The sequence below is a fragment of the Kogia breviceps genome, chromosome 6 (genome assembly GCF_026419965.1).
Source record: "Kogia breviceps isolate mKogBre1 chromosome 6, mKogBre1 haplotype 1, whole genome shotgun sequence".
NCBI lineage: Eukaryota > Metazoa > Chordata > Mammalia > Artiodactyla > Physeteridae > Kogia > Kogia breviceps.
This window is the reverse complement of record NC_081315.1, coordinates 8,508,904-8,532,639: the sequence shown is the minus strand read 5'-3', so window position 1 is coordinate 8,532,639 and position 23,736 is coordinate 8,508,904. Positions and strand designations below refer to the sequence as shown.

The window sequence follows — 23,736 nt, the reverse complement described above, 5'->3', positions numbered from 1 at the left end:
AAGCTGTGCTCTGGGCTTTGTTGTAACTCTCGGCAAATCCTATGATATGAAAGAAATCTTATTAAAATATATTTTTACTATTGTTGCAATGTTTGAAACCTATGAATGAACAATTATGTTCCTAAAATAACACTTTAGTATTCCACACTGAAGAGGAAACCAAGGGAGAGCTGGACAATTAACAGGCTATTTAGCAGGCCTTATGAGAAATTGATTTGGTGTTACCTGTAAAAAAAAAAAAAAAAAAAAAAAAAAAAATCGATAAATAAATAACCAACCAACCAAAAAAATGCTGGTGATGTTCTTAGAGGAAAATGACTCTTTAAATAAACACATTCAACTTTATAAGGATAAACAGAAATAATCAGTTGAAATACTTCCGTGGGAAGAGCCGTTTTGATCCCTTGAGACAGTGGGCAGCCTTAGGACGCGTGTTCTCCCCAGAAATGAGAGCTATGTGCCTTGGGACATGTCACCAGTGACTAGTAAACACCGCAATGTAAACAGACATCAGCAGGAAATGAATACGGGAAGGGCAGGAGTCTAGAAGAATGCCTGTGTGCCTTCTAGAAAAGTGTCACGCCTTCCAATGCTAGTGGTTTGCTTTTTTTTTTTTTTAAGGAAGAAAGGAGACTGAGCATAGCTCATATGCCTTCTGTCACAGAAACCTTTCGTTTCGGAGGCAGTGTCTTTCCTTGACAAATGGATTTCCTTGCTGGCAGCCTCCGTAACGTTGAGAAGGGACCCTTTGCTCTTGCTGCAGTTATTGGTTGCTTTCCCCAGACGGACAGGCCCGTCTGTGGAAGGGCTCAGAGGACAGTTTCGAGTTACCAGCATTAGGCAAGCCCGCCGAGGAGCCGCAGCCGCGGCAGCAAAAGAAGCAGCGCCTTTAAGCCCTGCAGCCGCTGCTTCCCTGATTGGCTGGCTGGCTCAGCTGCTTCCCTGGAACAAAGGTCAGAGTGGACTGCGGTGGAAATGTGGAGAGGCAGCGATCCAATAGCGCGGTAGCTCTGCTCGGAGAAGTTTGGAGGCTGAGAACAGCAGGACGCTGGCTGACTGCAGAGCAAGTTGCTTCTCCTGCGGTGAGCTGCAGCCTCACGGCCCCAGCCCAGCTCAGCTCAGCCACTGTGAGCAGCCCGGCCCCACCCCCACCCCGCCCTGCACAGACGCCCAGCTGGGCGCGGAAGAGACAGTTGTGAGGGGTCCCTTGCAAATTTCCAGACAAGGATGGCTTGTGAAATCATGCCCCTGCAAAGGTAGTGTGCTTTCCTATTTGGTTTTGTTCTTCTCTTCTGTATTTTCTGAATGTTCCCAAACCGTGTAACTTTGCCAGTCTTTGGCATCTTTCAGTCATACGCTGCAAACTGTGTAGAGTTCCTTGGACTGTAATGTGCTTCCCCAAGACCAGGGAAATGTAGATATTTGATCGCTTCTTTTGCTGACACTTATGCCCAGCATCTCGTCTTCTTCACTTGTTTAGTCTGTTCAGTTATTGCCTTCCTCGAAGGAAAATATAAGAAAACAGCTCTGACATCTGAAGAAAAACAAAGTGAAGAATATATTGAGCAGGTTTAAAATAAAACCGAGTCAGCTTCTTAGCAACGTTGCGAAGCTGCGGTGAGCTCTAAGCTCATTTTGTAGGATGTCGGCCGGCGAAAGACCTTTTTAAAATGCATCTTAGGAGCCCTTCTCTGCTGGAGTTCAGATCTAGGCAAAGATTTTCTATCAATAAGTACTTTATAATACATGGACATAAACGTTAAGGTTATTATAATTCTAGACAGGTTTACTACACAGATGACATCTTTAAACAAAAAACGGCTCTGTACGAATGATTAAGCGCAAGGCGCTGTTTTGTTCATTGATGATTGTAATGTGGATTGTGGAGGGTGTGGTGGAGGAGTTACTACACCAATGGAGAAAAAGGTAAATTTAAACAAAGGGCTTGTTATAAAGAACACCGCTGGTGAACTCATACGTGAATAAGGTGTCCCGGAATGCTGAAGCTGGAAGTCACCTCCGTGGAGGTGGAGTCCAGCCCTCCAGTTTCACAGCAGGAAAACTGAGGCTTGAAGGAAGTCTGAGTTGCCCCAGGTCGTGCTTTAGGATTTTTAGAGTTACTTTTGCCAATCATATTATCCTATTTCAGCTGCACCTGCTCTGCATGCAGTGGCATTTGATTCCGTGTAAATGCTTCCTTTCGAAAACTGTTAGTGGAAGTGATTTTAAGAGTCAAATGGTGAATGTGGTTTATCTATAAGATTGAAAAAAAACCGAGACCAAAAAATGAATTTTATTTTTAAAAACCATGCCACCAATATTTTACTGGATGCTCATGTTTTAACATGAAAATAAGGTAAACAAAAATTAAGTATTCGTTTGGAAAATGGTTCCTGCAGATGTACCCCGTGAGATAAAACGGTGTCGTCGTTTTCCTTTCACTGTAATGACAAGTGCCCTGTAATGGGACCTCGATGGGGGTGTGCCTAGAGTTCCTTTTCGAAAATTGATAACCCAAGGGAGCACAGAGTGATTTCAGTGGATAGATCTGACATTTGTCTATATTAATTCAGTGGAAGTGTCCACATGCTTGAAACTTGCAAGAGACTAGAAACTAATGTACACTTTTTGGAGTCTTGATTTGGTTTCCAACTTTAAAGTTGGGACCTTGTTTTATCCTATAATGGTGTCAGTTCTTAAGTGTCTTAAGCAAGTCCTTTCTAGATAAGCATATTGGCTATTACTGAACTCTGTAATAAGCTGCTCAGTGATATAATCACCGTTAAGAAACAGACAGATCCTTATTCAGCTAAAATATCGTTTCGAGAGTTAAGTTGATGAAAGCTAAAATAGAATCAGCGTAATTTCCTCCAAAATTACTCTGCACTGTCCTTCCTTACTAATAAACCTATGTAAGGGGAATAATTTGAATTTGCATTCAGGCCTGCGGATCAGTGCATTCGCCGTCTCCCTGTTTCTGAGAGTTTAGTTTGATTGATTACCCCGCAATCCTCACTTCCAGCCTGTGATCATGTACCTCTTGGAGGCAAGGAACCGCTAGCTTTGTGTCGTTCACTTCGTTGTGGACCTCTTGTGAATCTAAGTGCTTATGCAGAACACGTTCCTGTTCCTGTGTGTGACTGCTTCTTCCAAGCCCAATTCATTCGACACTTCTGGCTCAGGATTTCTGCGACCCTCTAGTAACGATGACCGTGGCCAACTGTCCGCACTGTTATCCCGCCCGGAACAGGAAAGTTGCAGAGCCTCCTGGTGCACGTGCCGGCTGATGAGATGAATGCTTTGCCCCATTCTCTTTAAGAGCACCCAGGGGCTAGAAACGGAATTAAAAGAGGGTGAGGGAAAGAATAACTTTAAACACCAGTTGGAGAAATTCATGCTCCCTCATGTTTGTATTGAGCAGAGAGGCCGACGCCTCTCATTCTTTAGGTGCATGAGAATTACCTAGGGACCTTATTTTTTAAAATCAGCTTCTTCCTGCTGCCTTCCTTCCTGAATCTGAATCTGGGTGCGACAGGGAAAGTGTCAGCATTTTAACAAGCTTCCTGAAAGCAAATCTGGTTGCAAATGGTCCACACAGAGAAACACTGATCTAAACTCTGGTTAATGAGTATAGCTTGTATAAAGCCACTGACAGCAGGTGTTAAGACGTAAGGTGTGAGATGCTAACACTGCACTACTCAGTGCCCCCAAATAACATATTTAGTATCAGGACCTTATGTGAGGTGTCTCTGTCACAACGGATGCTTTCGTTTACTAGACGGTCGGTGTTACCTGTTGGAACAAAACATACCTACAGTGTTTTTTAATATTTTCTTTATGACCGAACACTACCGCGTACCGCCAGTAAATTAAGACACAACTCTGCTTCAGAGAGGTCACCTGCTACCGAGGGTGCAGACACGTTACATTACTGGGGTGAATCCAGTAATGGAGAGTATAATTAGCATAATAATAGAGGTGCACCTGCGTGGATAATATTACCCTATGCAGCTTCACATAAGCACATGATCTTATTAGATGGCACGTTTGCACCTCAGTGTCTGCTTAGCTTATAATTCCCATGAGTGACTTTTTCGCCTTTCTTAGCATGTTGTGAAAGTATGTAGAAGATAAATCTGTTACTGCTTATCTGTAACTAAGAGGAGACTAAGAGATGAGGTCGGAGGCTAAGAATGAAATAAACACCTGGGTTCGCTTAAATGTATCTTGCTATCTGTTTACAACTGAATGGAATTTGCAGACTTGCCAGGGTGGGAGTCATTATGCAGAAACTCATGATCTGTCGAAAAACTGCAGAGGCTGAGTGTTGAAAATGTGACCCTCTATAGAGGGAAGGACTCAGTTCTTAAAGTTCACTTCAGAGGGCTTAAATTAACGATGGATCTTATATGTCTTTTGAGATGGTTAAACTATCCCAAATATTTTTAGAAATACTAAAATATTTGCCCTGTATAGCATTCTATGGATATTCTTGCCAACTGAAAAAGTTCTTCCAAAGAAATAAGATAATATCATAAATAAGTAGAGAAACTATATTAAGAATTGAAATAAAAGGGTTTTTTCTCAGGTATTAAATTTACCTTCTGTCACTAAAGAGATAGTATATTTTATCAGACTCTAGGCTTTACTTATACCTCAGACTCTTTGCCTGATTCATATTCCATTGGCTTTTTTTTTTTCCTCAGAGATTATGGATCTGTAGGTGAGGCTCTCTATTTTATGTATAGAGAGAGTTCAGTAGGCTAAGAAATAAAGTCTTCACTCACTCCTCTGTCTATGACAAAGCTCTCAACTTCCCAGCAGGATTTTGATTTGCTCGAGTAACTTTCAGATAGTCACTAACTCTTCTCATATCCACAAAGACGAATGATGGAGCACGACGTTACGAGCCCTAGTGATTGATTAATCTAGATCCCTTTGGTTTCGATGCGTTGACATCTGTTTTCACATGTTTAGCATATTCCTCTGTTCCCTTGCTTTATTTATCCAAGCGGGAAACTGAGATTAACGGTGTCAGTGTAACTCTCTTTTTCATTACTTTACCTAATAGCAAATTATGCTAGTCAACATGCATTATTGAATATTCATTTTATGATGGTGAAACACACCACACGTCTGCATTGCGGTGGCTCCTTAAGGTTTACAGCAACAGGATTAGTTAATGTGTATGCGTGATCCAGCATGGGAAAATTTCCCTGAATCTTCTTATCCGCAGAATTCATCTGGTCTTTCTAAGCACTGGTTTTTAGAACGTGCGTTAGCGAACAAGTAAACACTGGGAACATGGGGGTGATGTGGGATTTAACCAGGGAACAGCCCAGGCAGTGACGGTCCTGCTTGTGAGTCTTCTGGGTGATGTTAGAGAGCCCTCTGCTGCTTGTGATGGTGACTTTAATTTCTCTATTCCGAACTTGTTGGCACTTTGATAGCACTCTCTGCACTCCCCCCCCCCCCCCCTCCACAAACACAGTCGAAAAGGGAGTTAAGAGCTGCCTCGCCTCAAGTCTGGGTTAACCCTTCTGGGGTTGAATATCTGAACTTAGACTTCGTCCCCAGTGTCGTCTGTATTTGATAGTAACAAGAATCACTGAGAACAAGACAGACCTCTGTGGGCTCTACTCTCATGTGATGGTTGCAGTACCTCTGGAGTTTAAATATTTGCTAATTACTCCAGATAAAGAAGATAGTATGAACTAAGGTGAGGGTGTTCTTAAATTTTTCAGAGATCATGCTGTCTAAGCCACTGAAAAAAGGAGAGGCGTTAGAGAGTCAGCACTAAACAGTGGGGAAAGCAATGGAAAGATATAATAAACTTGCCGTCAAGAAACGTATCCAAACACTGACAGCTAATTAGCCATGTGAATTTGGGCAGGTCCTTTTCCTCACCAATAAAACAGGATGATAATACCTAGCACACTTACTTAGAGGAGAAGTTTTGTAGTTAAAGAATATTATCGTTCTTTGTAAATGACAACTTATTCACATGTAAAGAGTAGTAGCGTATTGCTTTTCTTTTGATTTTGTTACTCTTACACTTGCATTCATGTTCAACGCCTTGAAGCAAGAGTGCCTTACGCTTACCGTGATGCTCTGCCATTGCATTGTATTGGATGAATAGTAGAAAGCGACCTAAAGCATGATTTGTGGCAAGTGCCACTGCAAATACCATAGAATCAAATTTCTTGAAACTCTCAAAACTTTTGACCCTGTTTTTCCTATAACACTTACATATTTATGTGATGATAGAATGATTGCCAAAAAGTAGTTCGTACTATATGAAACCTTTCAAAAGCACTATTTATTCTTCCCTGAACAAGAACCAGAAATAACTTTTTTAGTAATAGCTTTATTGATATGACTTACATACAGTGCACTTCACCTACATAAGGTGTACAGTTCAATGGTTATTATTAGTATATTCACGAGGTTCTGCAACCATCACTAACAGTCAATTTTAGAATATTTTTGTCACCCAGAAAGAAGCGCTGTGCTCTTTAGCTCTCAAACCCTACTGTGGACTGAATGTGCCCCTCAAAATTCACCTGCTGAAGCTTTAACGCCCAGCGTGATGGTATTTGGAGGTGGGACCTCTGGGAGGTAACTAAGTTTGGATGAGGCCATGGAGCTGGAGCTCCCAAGGTAGGATTGGTGCCCTTACAAGGAGATGAAGGGACCAGAGCACAGCCTCCCCACCCACCCCCATCCATGTGGAAGGACAGCAAGAAGGGGAAGTCGGCCAGCCAGGGAGAGCTCTCACCAGCACCTGCCATGCTGGCACCCTGATCGCAGACTTCCAATCCTTGGAGCTGTGAGAAGTAAATGTTTCTGTTGAATCCACCCAATCTGCCGTATCCTGTTACAGCAGCCCAAACTGACCAAAGCAACCCTCAGCCCCCTATCCCAGCCCTCGGCAACCACTAAGCGGCTTCTGCCTCTGTAGACCTGCCTTTTCTAGATAGTACATTGTAACAGATCATCAAGAAGCCAGATGTGGAAACTGATTTTATTTCTTGCATAAAAAAGATATCGTGTTGGGAAATAGCGGGGACAAGGGTAGTAAAAAGAAATAGCAGGAAGCCCTCGAAGTCGATTTTTTAAAGTAAGTGACCCCAGTAGAAGAAATAAAAATACTGGGTAAGGGGAGAGGGAGAGAGACACAGGATACATCTCTATGAAAACCTTGTAAGCGTTGGGGTCAGGAAAGCGTGGTGTCTTCTCAGCACATGTAAGAATAAAAATCACAACACTTGAACTTCATAGAAATAAAAATGAAGGACTGAACTGCTTTTCTCAGATCACATTGAATGGAACCAAAACACTAGAAAAAGTTAAGCAGGTTCAGGAGAAGCTTAAGATGACACCTCAGTATCTTTGCTGCCAGCAAAATGACCATGGGAAGAAATGTAACTTCTCTGTCTAGGTTAAAATAGCCCCTGAAACTAAAATTAGGAACCAAAAGCCGGCCAGAGGAGACCATTGATAAGCTATGCTGTGTTTTTGTAAGGGACTCTCCTTCATTTTCAACTCCTTGACTTGGTGGAAACTCAAGTGCCTGCGTCCGTGTGTGTGTGTGTGTGTGTGTGTGTGTGTGTGTGTGTGTGTCTGTCTGTCTGTCTGTCTGTCTGTCTCTGTGTCTTTCTCAGTTGCTCTAGTGTCGCTGCCTGGCACACCCCCGCTGTGTCCACAGTGCTGGGCTCCCTGCAGTGCTTTCTCATGCCTTCACACATCCTCCGCCTTTTGTTGGAGAACTTTTCTCCTGTCCACTGTCTTTTTCCAGTGGGACCCGCACGCTTCACTCCCAGTGTCACTTACGTCCCCCCGCTAAGCTCCCCTAACCTGCGGGTCTGCACCGAGCTTCCGACTCTAAGGTCTGGAGCTCTGGCTTCCACAGACATGAGATTCAGGATGTGAATCTCAGACCCGCCTGGCTCCGTGACCTCCCACCGGTTGCTTAACCTTTCTAAAACTGAACTTTTCTTATCTGAAAAATCTGGTGAGTAACACCTTCCTGCAAAGAGGTCACTGAGGCTTGAGTGAGATAATGTACAAGAAGCTCTCAGCCCAAAGCCTGGCTTCTTAGGGAGAGCTCTCAGTGCGTGGTAGCGCTGGGTCCCTTTTTTTATGATAATGGTCCAATGTCAAGTTTCTGTTTCTCGGCTGGCCTATAAATTCTGGGAAGGTTGAGCCCATATCTTAATAGCCTGTGTATCTCGAGCCCCTCCCATAGGCTCTGGTAAGTAGTAGACACTGAAAAAAAGGCTGAATGAGCACTGGCCCGTGGTTTTGGAAGCTCACAGAGCTCGAGCCTGGGTGGACATCAACCTTTGTACACGCTCCGGTCACTCGCCCTCCTGCAGACCAGTGTAAAATCGTGGCAGTGTAGATGCAAGTCCTTGACCCATCTCTCAGTGCAGAGCCCTCCTCTGGCAGGGGGAGAGCTCGCTGGCTGGAAGGTGACAGGCGAATCCGCATTGCTTTCTGCATGGTTTTGTCTGCCTCAGGAAACCCGCATTCAGAGTTAACGACTGGGGAAATTATATACCTGCCATTAAGAATGTTATAATAAAGGTAATCATTGAAAGAAGTTAGTAAAAAAAACAATTTCCTGTTTCCTCCTTCCCTTCTGCACGTATCGCCCTATTCTTTCGCTTTTGTTTCAGTATCTAAATATTAGAAAGCATTTTCACTGATTTGCTAATGTTCTAAAAATATTCTCTTACCCACTCATATCAGCCCTCTCAAAAAGAAAGTTACTGTGTTTTTACATTCTAAACTACTGCCTCCCTAAGGCGATATCGCTATGTCTGTCATGGTGACAAACATCAGTTTGCTGAACAGGAATCTCAAAAACAAATCAGAGCTTCCAGCTGCATTGAAAATAGTTCTGTGACTAAACCAAAAATTTCTTTTAAGCTCCACCCAAACCTGTGGGTTTGCAATGAAGTAAAAACAATTTCTTTTCCTGCTCTCAAGCCAGAGCAAACAGATAGAGTCACGTGTGGAAAGGCCATAGTCAAACCTTGCCTTGCCTGAACAAATCCTTTTCTGGGCTCACTGTACCCTGCAGAAAGTACAGGGTTTATATTACTGGCACAGTGGCAGAGCTCCCCCTCTGTCAGCCGGAGAAAATTAATTTTCTTTTCTAAATAAGGGCGGGAGAAAACCCATGGCACAGTTGCCGTTCTATTAAGTTTGGAATCGCAGGGAAGAAGATAACTTAATCAACATACAACTCTCTGAGAATGCTTCCAGCTGGCAACATTACGTTTACAAGTTATAAACAGTGTGTGTTTTAAAAAGATGTAATCACACGGTAGTCTCAGCACTCAGCATGGCCTTGGTGATGCGGACTTTATTCCGCAGCCACTCACCGAACACCCAGAATGTACCTTGCTGGGTGCTGGTGGGACAAAGGTACAGACAAACCCAGGAGGTGAGGCAGGCGTCCGAACTCGGGAATTTCGGCGTCGTGTGCTAAGCACTGGCTCACGGCTGTGAACCGTGTCCGGGAACCCGGAGGGAGAAGTCGCTCCCCTCTCCAGGGTGATGGAGATGGCATCCCAGACTAGACGACGTTTGAGCTGAGAGATGAAGTATTTGCCAGGCAGAGAGAGGTGGCGGAAGCGTTTAAGATCGAGGGAACAGTCCGTACAGACCGAGTTCTGAGCGAGCAGTGGGAGGTCGACAGAGGCTCACTGCCCGGAGAGTCAGAGGGCTCTTGTGCGCCAGGTTTAGACGCCTGGATTTTACCCCAAAGACAGAGGGGAAGCAGGGAGGCTTTTAGCTTAGGGGGATAAATCTGGTGGGAGTATTAAGGATAAACTCCTCTGGATGGCAGGGGAAAAGAGTACTGCCCCTCTGAGAGACTAGGGCAGTGGAAATGGAAAGGAAAGGTCAGATTCAGGAGACTTGTCTCTTTCTGGGATGAAATCAGCACAGTCCGGTGATTGACCACGTGCGGAGGTAAGGGGTAATTTTTTTTTTTTTTTTTTAAGGAGAGCAGTTGGCCTATTAATACAACTTAAATGTTGTAACAGGTGTGAGGACTCTGTCCTGTGACTTCTAAACGCATCTCCAGCCGGGATCCCCTATAAAGTGGAATGTGAGGCCCTTGGCTGTGTCAGCCAGGCCCCAGGTAGTAATAGTTTCCTGTTGACCTTCTCACTTGTAGGGAAAGACGCGAAAGCGGTAGGAGGTGAAGCAACGCCACGGCTCCCTGCTTAAAAACTTTACCCCCCTTCCCTGACGGGCACACGCCCTCCCCACCCGCCTCCAGCTCCCTAGGGATTGGAAGGCGGTCCTCAGAAGGGCGTCCACGGGTAGAACCAGCTGGGTAGGGGGACTGAATTAGAAGGAGAGGCTCCCTGGTTCCCTCCGAGTATAATTGCTCTTTGACTTGAAGATACCAAAATATAGGTGATAAAGAATGCTGTGGTCACAAAGTAAGGAGGAATCAAAAAAAAAAAAACCAAAAAACCCGAGGGGTCCCTGAGTCTCCTTGACACCATCCTGTGGTATAAGCAGGAAAAGAATATTTAAAAGAGACTTGGATAGGGACACAGATGTACAGAACAAAAGTATGGACACCAAGGGGGGGAAGCGGGGATGGGGGGGTGGCGGTGGCATGAATTGGGAGATTGGGATTGACGTATACACGGATGTGTATAAAATGGATGACTAATAAGAACCTGCTGTATAAAAAATAAATGAAATAAAATTCAAGAAAAAGAGAGAGAGGAAACCTGGGAATCCTCTGTCAGCTCCATCGGGGTCATCTAGAACAACAGTCTCACGCCCACTGCCGGGCGTATCTGGACCCGCTTCCTCTCTGCTTTTCCGTGCCATCCAGGCTCAACAAAATCTGTACTTCCTTGGCCCAGAGCTGATTCTGGCAGTGGGGCAGAGAAGAAAAGTGTTTGTCCTCTGTCCTATGAGAACATAGATCTTAATTCAGCAACATTCACCGAGTTTGAATTACACATCAAGCGGGGGAGATGTGTTTTTAGCATCGCGTTTTTCAACTGTGGGTCATGGCCTATATTGGTGGTCATAAAACCAATTGAGCAGTTTGTGACCAGTGTTTTATATAAAGCGAAGTATAATGAAACAGAAAATATCCAAAGTAAGACTAATTCTATGAAATGTGTCCCTTTTATGTGTCTGTGTACTACCATGATGTAAAATGTGTTTCTAACTGGATCGCGGCCAGAGTTTTTCAAAACCCCGACTCTGGACTGCTTACTGAGGATAGTTTATTTGAACGAGAGGTTAGTACAGGCCTGGAAATCGAATCCTCATGTCAGTGTGGGAAATCCGTTCTAGTCTTAGCATCCCTACAAATGAATTTCCGGAGCACAACCTTTACATAAGATGGAGACACTTGCGTCAGGTTCTTAATTCCGGATTTGGGAAAAAAACACATTTTTTTAGTAGATATATTGGTTTCCTAGCACAGCTGTGACGAAGTACCACAAACAGGGTAGCCCAGAAAACCAGCAATTTCTTGTCTCAGGGTTCTGGAGGCCAAAAGTCCCAAGTTTACATGTTGGATAGGGCTGTGTTCCCTCTAAAGACCCTGGAGAATGAGTTATCCCCTGCCTCTCTCCTCGCTTCTTGGAGTTCTTGGCTTGTGGCAACAAAAGTCCAGTCTTCACGACGCGTGCTCCCTGTGTGCAGATATCCTGTTGATAGGGTGCTGGTCATATTGAATTAGGGCCCACTACAGTAACTTCACTTTAACTTGGTCACCTCTATAAAGACTGTATTTGCAAATAAGATCACATCCTGAGTTTCTGGGGGTTAGGGCTTCAGCGTGTCTTTTTGCAGGGACACAATTCATCCCCCTAACAATATATTTCAAATTTCTACTAAGCCATCAAGAAAATGGTAGAAATATTTTCCTGTCTTATTGCGGGGAAAGCTGTAAAGGTTTAGAAGTCTTCTGATTGGTTTTGCTTCCGAAGTGTAATACCTCTTCGTGTTAGCTAAAATTTCTAGTCCTGTGAACATTAACAGTTCAGCTCTTTGCATTTACCCTTTGGTCAGGAAAACATATTTGCTCTTGAACTTCAGTGGTTTGTTTTTATTTCTACTGGCAGCTACGTGTTGCATTCTTAGTTACAACATACAAATAATAAAACTGTAAACTAAGTTGCTTGGGTTTATAATAAAGAAGTATACATACATCTACAAAAATGCCCCCTGAAATTACAGGGGCAAACACTTAGCTACGAACTGATCTGTTTTCCAACACTGATTTGTTTTCCAAAAGGAACAGGGAGATTGTTTTCTACCGTGTTCCTGAATGGAGCTGAACCAAAAATCTGAACAGCAGAACGCCAGCTGCTACATCACACCCCAAATGGAGGGTTATAAATGCTATAAATGGAGGGTTATGAATGTTAATGCCTGAGACCCTTGGATAAATCAAAAGGCTCCAGTATGGCACTTTACATTTTGCAGAGGAAGGAAGGAAAGAAAATGTGCTAATTTCACTCACCTCATCGTCCTCCAAGAAAATTCATCTATGAAAATTCTTCCACTTAGTACATACATTCTGTTGCAACATGAGGGAAAAACCTGAATTCCAGAGAAACTGTTTACTTAATACTTTAAATTTTGTCCTTTCACTTGGCCCTCTCTTTCTCTCTCCCCTTGGCTTTTTGTGTTTTGTTTGTTTGTTTGTTTGTTTTTAAGCCCCAGTAAATGGTTTTTCTAGTTTTTTCAATGAATGGAACCTAATCCTTAGCCTTTACCTATTTTGCTGTACTTTTCAGTACCCGAGGAACACTTACAAACTATTTCTCCTAGCTCAGATCACTTGAAGATGTAGTTAAAGTATGTAGCTAAATATGCAGATTATGTTAATTTGGGGGTAGCCAGCCACATTAACCAATTAGAAAGTTGGACTAATTGGAACATTTATCAGGACAGTTCAAAAGGGAATTGAATGGAATGGTGGTTTTTTCCAGTAACTGACCGTCCGTTCTGAATACCTCAGTCTGGGAATTCTCCCAACAGTATTTGGTTTTTCTTAGACACAGAGAACGCCATGCTTCTCACAGTTTCGGTTAGCTTGCTGTGTAATTAAATTGATAGGGATTGCATTCTGTGGCTTCAGTTTAGAAATGAGTGCAGCTCAGGAAGAGATTGTAAGTCTCGGTGTCATCCATTCATGTGCCTTTATGTTCAACCAATGTTGAACCACATAAAAAGATAAGTTAGTATAGCACAGGGAACGGTACTCAATATTCTGTAATAACCTATATGGGAAAAGAATCTGAAAAAGAATGAATATATGTATATGTGTAACTGAATTACTTTGCCATAGGCGTGAAGCTAACACAACATTGTAAATCAATTAAACGCCCATATAAAATAAAAATTAAATTTAAAAAAAAGATAAGTTAGCCCCCCACTAAAACCCTCCTGTCTGTTTTTGCCCTTCTCAGTTGTAGCTTCTTAGATTTGGACTGTTACTTGGGTCTACTTGATAAAATGTTCTTCCCACAGGTGGCTGTTTTGAGAGACTGTAACACCCCATGTCTGAGGACATTAAGCGCCCAGTGGTCTGACATACATGAGGTGATCGCCCAAATCTCTCAATGTATTTAAATTTAAAAAATTTACATTTAAATTTTAAAAAATTTAAATTTAAAATTAAATTTAAATTTTAAAAATCTCAATGAATTTAAATTTTTTTTTTTAAAAGGCAAACTAATTCGCTACTTAAACTTGGCTATTATTCTGAGTCAGCAAACAGGAAATAATTAAAACATGGGGTTTATACTAGTGACCGAGGAGGAAACTGAATGAATTCCAGGTTGTTACAGTTTGTCATTGGCTTTGTTTCATGACACGCATTCCCCTTTTCATTCACAGTACATGTGCTTATTTTTAAAAATTGAAAGTAAATCTGAATTAATTCTCAATTTAAACTTTAGGAAAAAAATTACAACTCAGTTAATATCATTGGACATGTCTGAGACTGATGTAAAGCTGGGAACAGGCATAAATATCTCTATAAATAGGTGTTTGGGGACGTGTAATAATAGTCCAATCTTCGTTGTGCGCGGAGGTAGAAATGGTGATATTTTCAAATGTTTTGCGTTCCAGTGTGTAAATTTTATGGAAAAGCTTATTTGTTCTATTTGGAAGAATTGTCCTTGGCCGTTTTTCCTTCAAACTGCCTTTAAACTCAATGCATAAAATTGATTTTTAGAATTAATTGACTTAATTTGAAATCAATGCTTTAGTTGTTTCATAATGTATACTGTTGTCAAGATTACATTACTAAACCCAGGGCAAGGGTACTTTTATGAAAGGGAAAAAAGAAATAGGCTAATTGTCAAACTTAATTATTTATCCTCATTTTCTTTTCAAATTATATTGTTCCTCTTGGGTACTGTGCGTGGATTGCTGCCCTGTTGACTGCTACTGACTAAGCAAATCTACTACTGAGTCTGTTTCATTTCATTTAAATAACACTGCTTACATTTTCTTTTTGGGAACACTTATAACTGCTCAGAACTCAGGGACATAGCCAAAGTAAGAATTCCTGATTTTGTCTTTCATTGACAAATTTACCTTATACAAATGCAGCCTGAAAAATATTTGCTCGTGATTAAAACCTTGTGTTTCTATCGAGACCTTCTTGACATAGTGCCAATACATTTTAATACATTAATCACCTTCTACGCACCGTCGGGCCTCATGCATCGTGGTGAATGGACTTTGACTGAGGTCGGTGTAGAGTTGCTGTAATCAGAAGCATGACGTGGAGCTTATAAATGATGAGGTCCACAGGATCTTGTGCCAGAATGAGGACATTCACTCCATAATATTTCGATGAGTTAAAACTGAAGGCAAGGCAGTAAACAACAAAAGTGTGTTTGTGGTCTGCCCGTGCTCGCTGTGTGACCTGGATGAGTTGTATGCCCCCCTGAGCCTGCCGTTCTCAAGGGAGGGACAAGCGCCAGGGAGGGTTTACGTGAGATAATTAATGTCAAGCACCTGATACACCTGGCTGATGAATTAGTGTCTGAGGGAGAGAAGGTGTAAAGAAAGAAAAGACTGATTTTGGTCGCCTCTGTTGGCTACAAGGAAATTTTCAGGCACACACGAAAAGTGTTCGCCAAAGCACATGAACAGCTGTGTTCAGAACTCTGTACCATTAAATCACCTCCCAAAGCACTCCTGAATTCTAAGAAAACCAACCATATTGCTAGTTGAATGTTCACTGAAGCACCCTTGTTAATTTTCCTTATAATTTGTTACATGTTCGAGTTAAGGGTCTGTTCTGGGCAAAAAAGTATTTGGTACGGTGTTCATTTTATAACACTTGTGTGGCCCAAATCTTGGCTCCCTGTACGCCGATGCCGAAATGAGATACAGAGACAGTTTTGGAGGAGCAAGAAAGGGTGGGTTTATCCTTTGCCAGGCAAAGAGGGGAACACAGCAGGCTAGCACCTCAAGAACTGCGGCCCCCTCCCTGGGGAGTAGGGAGAGGTCTTGTAGTCAGGGCTTGTGGTCAGGGGTATGCAATAAGGATCAAGGCAGTAACAGCCCTGCATTCTTCGTTCTTCTGCAGAGTCTCAAAAGGGTGGGGTTGCTGACAGGATTAGGGTGTGTGCAGGGTCTCGGGTGGGTCAGTCTGCTAATCTTGATGAGTTTCTCTGGGCCCTTTCATCTCGCCTCAGGTGGTTTCCTGGCTGCTCCTGGCTTGATTTGCAACTGTTCGAATCTGCCCTTTGGAACTCAGGGAAGGTCATGGAGGCTGGAGTCTTGCCTACAAGAAATGGGGAACAGAAAGGCCTCTGTGCCTGGGAGCCCCATAGGCCCCGCTCGGTTTCACACGGGGGCAGTGTTCCCGTAATAGTAAAATCATTATAGGTTTTCCGTTGCAGCCTTTTTGCACCGTGTTGGTCAACACTTAGTACTTTTTGACACTGAACGCTTGATTAGGAAACACACGCAATTCTAACATGTTTATAATTTGCTAAGTGTTTTCAAGGACTAGTTTGAAGTCCAATGTGTAAGCCCTTTGTATCAGGTTGGCCTAAAGCAGTCATACTGTAATAGCGCTACTCCAGGTGGTTTCTGCCCGAGACACCTGGACGCTTCCCAGGTGTTAGTGCCTGTAACCTGTCAAGCTTCGCCATCAGCCCATTAACATTGGAGTCGAGAATAAAGCTGATCTGTCACTTACCTTTCACCTGGGAAGAATTGGCACAGTCAGTTACAAACAAAATCTTTGGCAAGATAAACACTAGAATAGTTAAGCGATATTGACATTGGAAACCAAAATCATGAGAGAGTGCGAAATAGTGTGCCATATTTTATGTGCCATCTTGCAACTAAAATGTTAAGACCTTTTCAACTTCCAGGACAGGGGTGCGTGTGTGTGTGGGGGGCGGGGGGTGTTTTACACTATAACTTGTAATAAGATTTTTGGTGATTGCCAGGGTAATATTACCAACTGAAGCAAGCTTTTCATCAATGATGCTTGTGGTATATACCACAGGGGTGCAAGAAGAAAATATTAGCGCTTCTTAATTTTATCTGATACTAAACATTTCTACTTTTATCTGTTGAATGATGCACATAATTGACATAAATAGATACTTCGTCATATATTAAGGAGAGTAGCTGCTTAAAAGCAAATTTTTATAGGAGTGTGTAATCAAAAATGTTCAAAGACCACTCCAGTAGACACTGAAGGGGAGAGACTCATTCATTGATTTGAGGTCTTTTGTCAGAAGAAAAAAACATGTAGAAGAAAGGAAAAATATTTTACTATAGTATATATTTTATATTTTTAATTAAACATTTTTGTATTAAGCTTCATATTGCTTCAGTGCTGTTTGAGGAGCTTAAGATATTTTTTTTTGGCTGCGTTGCGTCTTCATTGCTGCGCACGAGCTGTCTCTAGCTGTGGCGAGTGGGGGCTACTCTTCATTTTGGTGTGCGGGCTTCTCATTGCGGTGGTTTCTCTTGTTGTGGAGCACTGGCTTCAGTAGTTGCGGCATGTGGGCTCAGTAGCTGTGGCCCAGGGGCTCTGAAGCGCAGGCTCAGTAGTTGTGGCGCACAGGCTTCGTTGCTCCGCGGCATGTGGGATCTTCCTGGACCGGGTATCGAACCCATGTCTCCTGCATTGGCAGGCGGATTCTTAAGCACTGCGCCACCAGGGAAGTCCCTTAAACTATGTTTTATAGTTTCATTTGTGTCCTTTCATGTTATTCACCCTCATTAATACTGTGCGTTAACTATAGAAGACAAAGAGCGTGACTGTTGTTTACTGATGCCCTAGCATTTCATTGCTAGGGCATCATACACTTAACAGGAGTATTTTGTTGGCTGTGTCTTACTTTCATCATCATGTTAATGAGTTGTAATTAGCTTTATTGAGATAATTGAGTATGTAATCATTTTAAGGGTTTGTGTGTAATATATGAATATACTTGGATTGGGCTTGTAGAATAAGGTAGTAAAAAACTTCCTCTTCAAAGGGCGATTTGAATTACTTTTGCCTTAGGCTAATCTTGAAAGAACCCTCTCTTGATGGTCTCCCTTGAAGAAGTAATTGACCTTGGCTAGGTCCAAGGTAGAGTATATTTTACTAACCTTACTCTAATGTGTCAAAAGAAAAATTGTGATAGGTGGAACAGAGTTTTAGTAAAATTGAGATGTTATGATATTAACAAGAATTATATTAATTCAAGTTTTATTTTCCTTTCAGTTCGCAGGAAGATGAAAGACCTATGTCACCTTTCTATCTGAGGTACTTATTTGATTTTTATTGGTCTGTTACAGGGAATTGGGGAGGGTTAAGGCTTCTTTGGGTTTATTTGCCCACGTTAATTCTTTTCGATAAAATATTCTGTGCTGTGGCCAGACTAAGCTTATTGGAATCCTTCACCATAATGTTCATGCTATATTTTTCTTCTCTTTTGTTTAAGAAATCTTAGAACAAATTTTAACATAGCTGAAGAGACTAAAATAAGATATTTGGTTTTAAATTCAAGATGTCAAGCTAGCCATTTGAATTTCAAAATCTGCCTAATGATTAGGCTGTAACCTAAATTTTAAGATCTCTGTTCTACACATACATGCAGGTGGGGTGGGTTCTGAGCCTAAGACTCACTTGCTGAAGGAGTCTTGGGTTACGTTAGGTCATTTTCTAGATAGTAGTGAAGTGTGAAACTAATATTCAGCAAGTTCTTAGAGTTCAGGATTATTTTCTAAAGTTTATAAAACCAGAGTGACAACTCTTAAAACAGGTAAGTTTACATCAAAGTAGATGTTAGATGAGATCACTTCCCTCCAGACTAAGAGGTTGTTGTATTGATGTGATTTTCAGTGAACTATCCCACTTAGGTATCAGTAATAAAGTAAACCAGGCTTTTCTTACTTGCTGCGTTTCTTTCCTCACTACCTACCCACTTCAGAGGCTTAGAAACTATATTTGAAAGTAATATGACCATATAAATTCAAGTTTAAATTGCTGAAGGTTTTTTTTGTTTTTCTTTTAAACTTTCCTCAATTTTGAATTCTACTTTTTAAAAAGCAGTGTCAGGTGTGGAGAAAAGGGAACCCTCTTGCACTGTTGGTGGGAATGTAAATTGATACAGCCACTGTAGAGAACAGTATGGAGGTTCCTTAAAAAACTACAAATAGAATTACCAAACAACCCAGCAATCCCACTACTGGGCATATACCCTGAGAAAACCATAATTCAAAAAGAATCATGTACCACAATGTTCATTGCAGCTCTATTTGCAATAGCCAGGACATGGAAGCAACCTAAGTGTCCATCGACAGACGAATGGATAAAGAAGATGTGGCACATATATACAATAGAATATTAGTCAGCCATAAAAGAAATAAAAAGAAATGAAATTTCTTTTTTGAAATTGAGTTATTTGTAGTGAGGTGGATGGACCTAGAGTCTGTCATACAGAGTGAAGTAAGTCAGAAAGAGAAAAACAAATACCGTATGCTAACGCATATATATGGAATCTAAAAAAAAAAAAAAAATGGTCATGAAGAACCTAGGGGCGGGACAGGAGTAAAGACACAGACCTACTAGAGCATGGACTTGAGGACATGGGGAGGGGGAAGGGTAAGCTGGGACGAAGTGAGAGAGTAGCATGGACATATATACACTACCAGATGTAAAACAGATAGCTGGTGGGAAGCAGCCGCATAGCACAGGGAGATCAGCTCGGTGCTTTGTGACCACCTAGAGGGGTGGGATACGTAAGAGAGAGAGGATATGGGGATATATGTATATGTATAGCTGATTCACTTTGTTATAAAGCAGAAACTAACACACCATTGTAAAGCAATTATACTCCAATGAAGATGTTAAAAAAAAAAAAGCAGTGTCAGGGTATCACATAAATATTTTGCTTGTTTTTGAGTCTGATTTGCTGCAATAGTCTCAGTGTTAGATTTAGACTTTCAACCACCACAGTTCCGAAATGTGTCATAGGGCGTCAGGCTTGGCCAAGTAACTGGTTTGCAGTAAGTGCTCTGCCCTTCGGCGACTTGTTGCGTAATCACTTTGTGGCCAGGCAGAGAGCGTCTGAGGTTTCAGTTTGAGACGACATGGTGGCCCGTTTGATTCCTCCTGGTTTCCTGCCGACCGAATCAGCACATTCTGGTTCATCGGCTGTCTTGACTGTGCGATTACTGTAAACCCACGCGGATGTTCTTGCTGGGTACACAGTGATACTAGTATTCATTATATAAATACACACAGTAATATCAAACGAATGATTATCATATATTAATGGAAATTAAGTTTTACACAGTACAGAAGACTCCAGCACCAGATCATGACAACTAATGAAAACTGTTCTCTGAATGTCTTAGTTTTATTACTCTGGGTAGCATCAATCTATGTTTTACATAGTATTGAATTTTTATTTTTTTTTACTACCGTTTTAAAAAGCAGATGGGGAAAATAGACTTATAAGTTGTAAGTCCTCAAATACACATAATTGTGTTTTAGAGTGTAAATTTTGTAATTATCTAGAGTAATTCTGTAGTCTTGAAAAAAGAAATGCTGTACTTCCAAAATGAAAGCAAAAAAATGTAAAGGAAATTAGTATATTTACTGAGCTCTCGATAGAAGCTATTTGACCTTTCGGTGTTAAGAGTCATAAAAACTAAAATATGATCAAAGTAAGGGAGAAAATGCATGTGCATACCAGCCCACATTACAGTGGAGGTAAAGTTGCAGAAAAAGGAAAAGTTACCAGCAGGCATTCTTTTCATGTGAGGGGAATTTAAACTAAGTGGAGATATTTCATAAAGGCAAAACTTGTAATTATTTGGCCTGAAATTAAAAATTTCAAGTGTTTCTTTTTCTGAATAACATTACATGATCATCTTAAAAATTATGTAAGAATTAGGTTGGTACAAGTTAATTTAGCTTTGTTTCTTATCCACTTGACATGAAATAGGGAGAATATTGATAAAACATGAACTGTTTTTTTTTTTTAATTATTTGCGTGGCTGGTTTGAGATTGACTTTTCTTGAGTTACTCTAGCGTACAGAATTCAGGTAGAAAAAGGAAAACATGATTGTTAATTATGACTAAGTTCTAGATTTTGGCACTAGAAACAGAAACGTGTCCACTGATCATTTAATTTATAAACCAGTGCGCTGCTTTTCTTTTCTGCACTACCTCTAGTGAGAGCAAATGAGTGCTTAAACATTTAAAATAAATTTTTGTAAGGTCCTTGTCTTCTCTTCCTCTCCCTCCAACTTTATTACAATTCCTTTGCTGCAGTGTTAGAAAAGGGGAGTCATTACATGACTAATGAATTTCCCAATGATTTATTAACATGATGAAAAACTACATTGGCTCCTTGAAATCCAAAATAATTGTTTCTGTGCCTTTGAAAAGTAAAAAATGATTGGTAGTGGCAAAATGGTATCTTCCCTGGCTAAGGATATTGAATACTAAATATTATGTATTGACAGTGTTAATTGGTCAGGTTTCTCAGGGGAGGAAAGGCCCAATCAAGAGATGCGACACATCGGAGGTGGGTATTCACCAGAAGTGGATACAGCCACAAGCAGCCAGGCAGAGGGGATGGGGTATTTAAGGGAGGGGTATTCTGTTTTGTGGTTTATTCTGAGAGGTCCGACATAAGGTAGAACGGCAAATCTCAGTGGCTGCAAGTTTGGGAGTGGGCGGTCTTCAGGTAGACCGAATCAAAACAGAGAGAAGATGAGGGCAAAGCAGGCCTCCCATTTCAGAGGAAGGAGACTAGCTGCTCTGTAAAGGAACTCAGATACAGTAGATCAGACAGGCATCCAGCAATTGCAGTGGAGACAAGGTGCATTATTTATAACAGCAAGAGAGGGTCTGCGTCTGGAGTAGAGATGGCGTGCATGCCGAGAGGCTGCAGTGCACTGGCGGACGTTCCAGGACCTTCCTGTGGCCTGGGGTAGGGAGAGAGGAACAGAGAGCAGAGACCGAGGACAGCGACAGAGACCGAGAGGGGCCATCTCTGTCATTACCTTGCTCCACCGTTCACCCTGTAGAGTTGCGGTTTCTGTGATTTGCTATTCTAACGTCTGCGGCCGAACCACTTGTCCGTCTGCTGTACGTTTCCACTGCCTTCAGGCCTTTCCGTAGTAAGGTAGCCCTCCTATAAATAGACATGCACTCAGCTGTTCTCATTCTAGATGAATAGTCTTCTGGGATAAGAGCTCTGTCTTCTTTCATTCCGGTGCTTCTCCAACCGAACCTAATTCACCATAGAGCCATTTGTCCTTTTTTGCAAAGGAAAGAAACAGTAGCTACAAATCTACACCTGCCACCATCCCACGTGGCAAGTTGATTGCAGCTACAGGAGCTCAAACAGTAGGTGTCATTGCTCCCCAGATGCTCGTGAGAGATTACCCGCCCTGTTGAAGTGCTTAAGGGAATGAAAGGGAAGGACCGGTTATACCAAACCCTTAGTGAGATTGCCACAGATAAACACGAACCTGCACGCTAAGGGTGCAGAACGTGCCTGGCAAAGATGCCCACACCCTGGCCTCTTTCCCAGTCTAGGCTGGGATCCCAGAAAAGGAGCCCCTACCTCAATTGCTCAGATTAGAGTGAAAGCGGCAGTAGGTGTTCTTCTGGGCCACATGCAGCCTCTTGTCTGAATTCTCTTGGTGGCGTCCAGTCAGATCTGGTTGGGGCCTGTTGCTACTTCTCCTTCTATTTATCTAAGTCTTCAGCAGTGCCCAGCCCAGGTTTTGATTTCTGCGGTTATTTCCACGGGGAGTAGGGTTCTTGATCTCCACACGGGGAGTAGGGTTCTTGATCTCCACACGGGGCGTAGGGTTCTTGATCTCCACACGGGGAGTAGGGTTCTTGATCTCCACACGGGGCGTAGGGTTCTTGATCTCCGCACGGGGAGTAGGGTTCTTGATCTCCGCACGGGGAGTAGGGTTCTTGATCTCCGCACGGGGAGTAGGGTTCTTGATCTCCACACGGGGAGTAGGGTTCTTGATCTCCACACGGGGCGTAGGGTTCTTGATCTCCGCACGGGGAGTAGGGTTCTTGATCTCCACACGGGGAGTAGGGTTCTTGATCTCCACACGGGGAGTAGGGTTCTTGATCTCCACACGGGGCGTAGGGTTCTTGATCTCCACACGGGGAGTAGGGTTCTTGATCTCCACACGGGGCGTAGGGTTCTTGATCTCCACACGGGGAGTAGGGTTCTTGATCTCCACACGGGGAGTAGGGTTCTTGATCTCCACACGGGGAGTAGGGTTCTTGATCTCCACACGGGGAGTGAGGTTCTTGATCTCCACTTTGTATCCCTCCTCATCTCTACCTGCTCCTGTCTCCCCACACTACCTTCACCTTCCGTATGGCCAGGGTCAGGTCCTGTCCTCATCCTATCCCATCTGACTTAGACCCATGAATTCCTTCTTTACGAATACCTACATTTTACATACACCTAGCACCTGTCTTTGCCTGTGCTTCATGAAAATCCTGAATATGTGCTTCAGGGACTGCATACCTATAAGCAGTTTTATTCACTGGGCTCTAAACAACTCACCTGGCCTCTGAGTAGTGTCTCATTCCTTACCCAACACTTGTCTTCTAGCATCTGCACTGATCCTCTTGTTTTCCCCTTCTCATTTTGTGCTTCACTGAAACCTTGAAATTAAGTCTTTATCAACTTCAGCCCAAGTTTTAATACTCATCATGCAAATTGAAGCTAAATTACTATTTTAGCAGATTTGGAATCGCTTAGGGTCAGTTTCAGTATTTCATATGTTTTCTTCTTTTTTTAATTGGAGTATAATTGCTTTACAATATTGTGTTAGTTTCTGCTGTACGATGAAGTGAATCAGCTATATGTATACCTCCCTCTTAGACCTCGCTCCCACCCCCTCATATGTTTTCTACTCTTCCTGAATCAGGAACATCAATTAGATTTATTTCTAAATTAGCTGTTTGGCACACAAACTCATTCTTTAGGATTTTATTAACTTTTTATTCTTAGACTCCAGGAAGCATCAATTTTATGAAAGTCTTAACTGCAGAATTTATGTTGAAGAAAAAATTTAGCTTTCGATAAATTCAGATTTATAGAGATACTAGATGGGATCTGGAAATTATATCATACCACTCTTAACTTGATACGTAGAAAAATTATTTCTAACTCATCTTTAGATAGCTTTTTGGGGATTAC

General features: G+C 42.2%; 1 protein-coding gene across 14 annotated transcripts in view; it reads left to right on the top strand.

Annotated features, from left to right (window-relative positions):
• Positions 1 to 23,736, top strand: part of FAM13A (family with sequence similarity 13 member A) — a 358,502-nt gene that overhangs the window by 252,803 nt on the left and 81,963 nt on the right. For 11 of the 14 annotated variants that reach the window (XM_067035492.1, XM_067035488.1, XM_067035487.1 and 8 more), the window contains one exon: positions 17,759 to 17,800. In XM_067035492.1, coding sequence (XP_066891593.1) covers positions 17,759 to 17,800 — 42 coding nt within the window. Of the gene's footprint in view, positions 1 to 625; positions 1,257 to 17,758; positions 17,801 to 23,736 lie in introns of those variants that run through there. The other 3 variants (XM_059066844.2, XM_059066846.2, XM_067035495.1) reach the window with 3 other exon arrangements.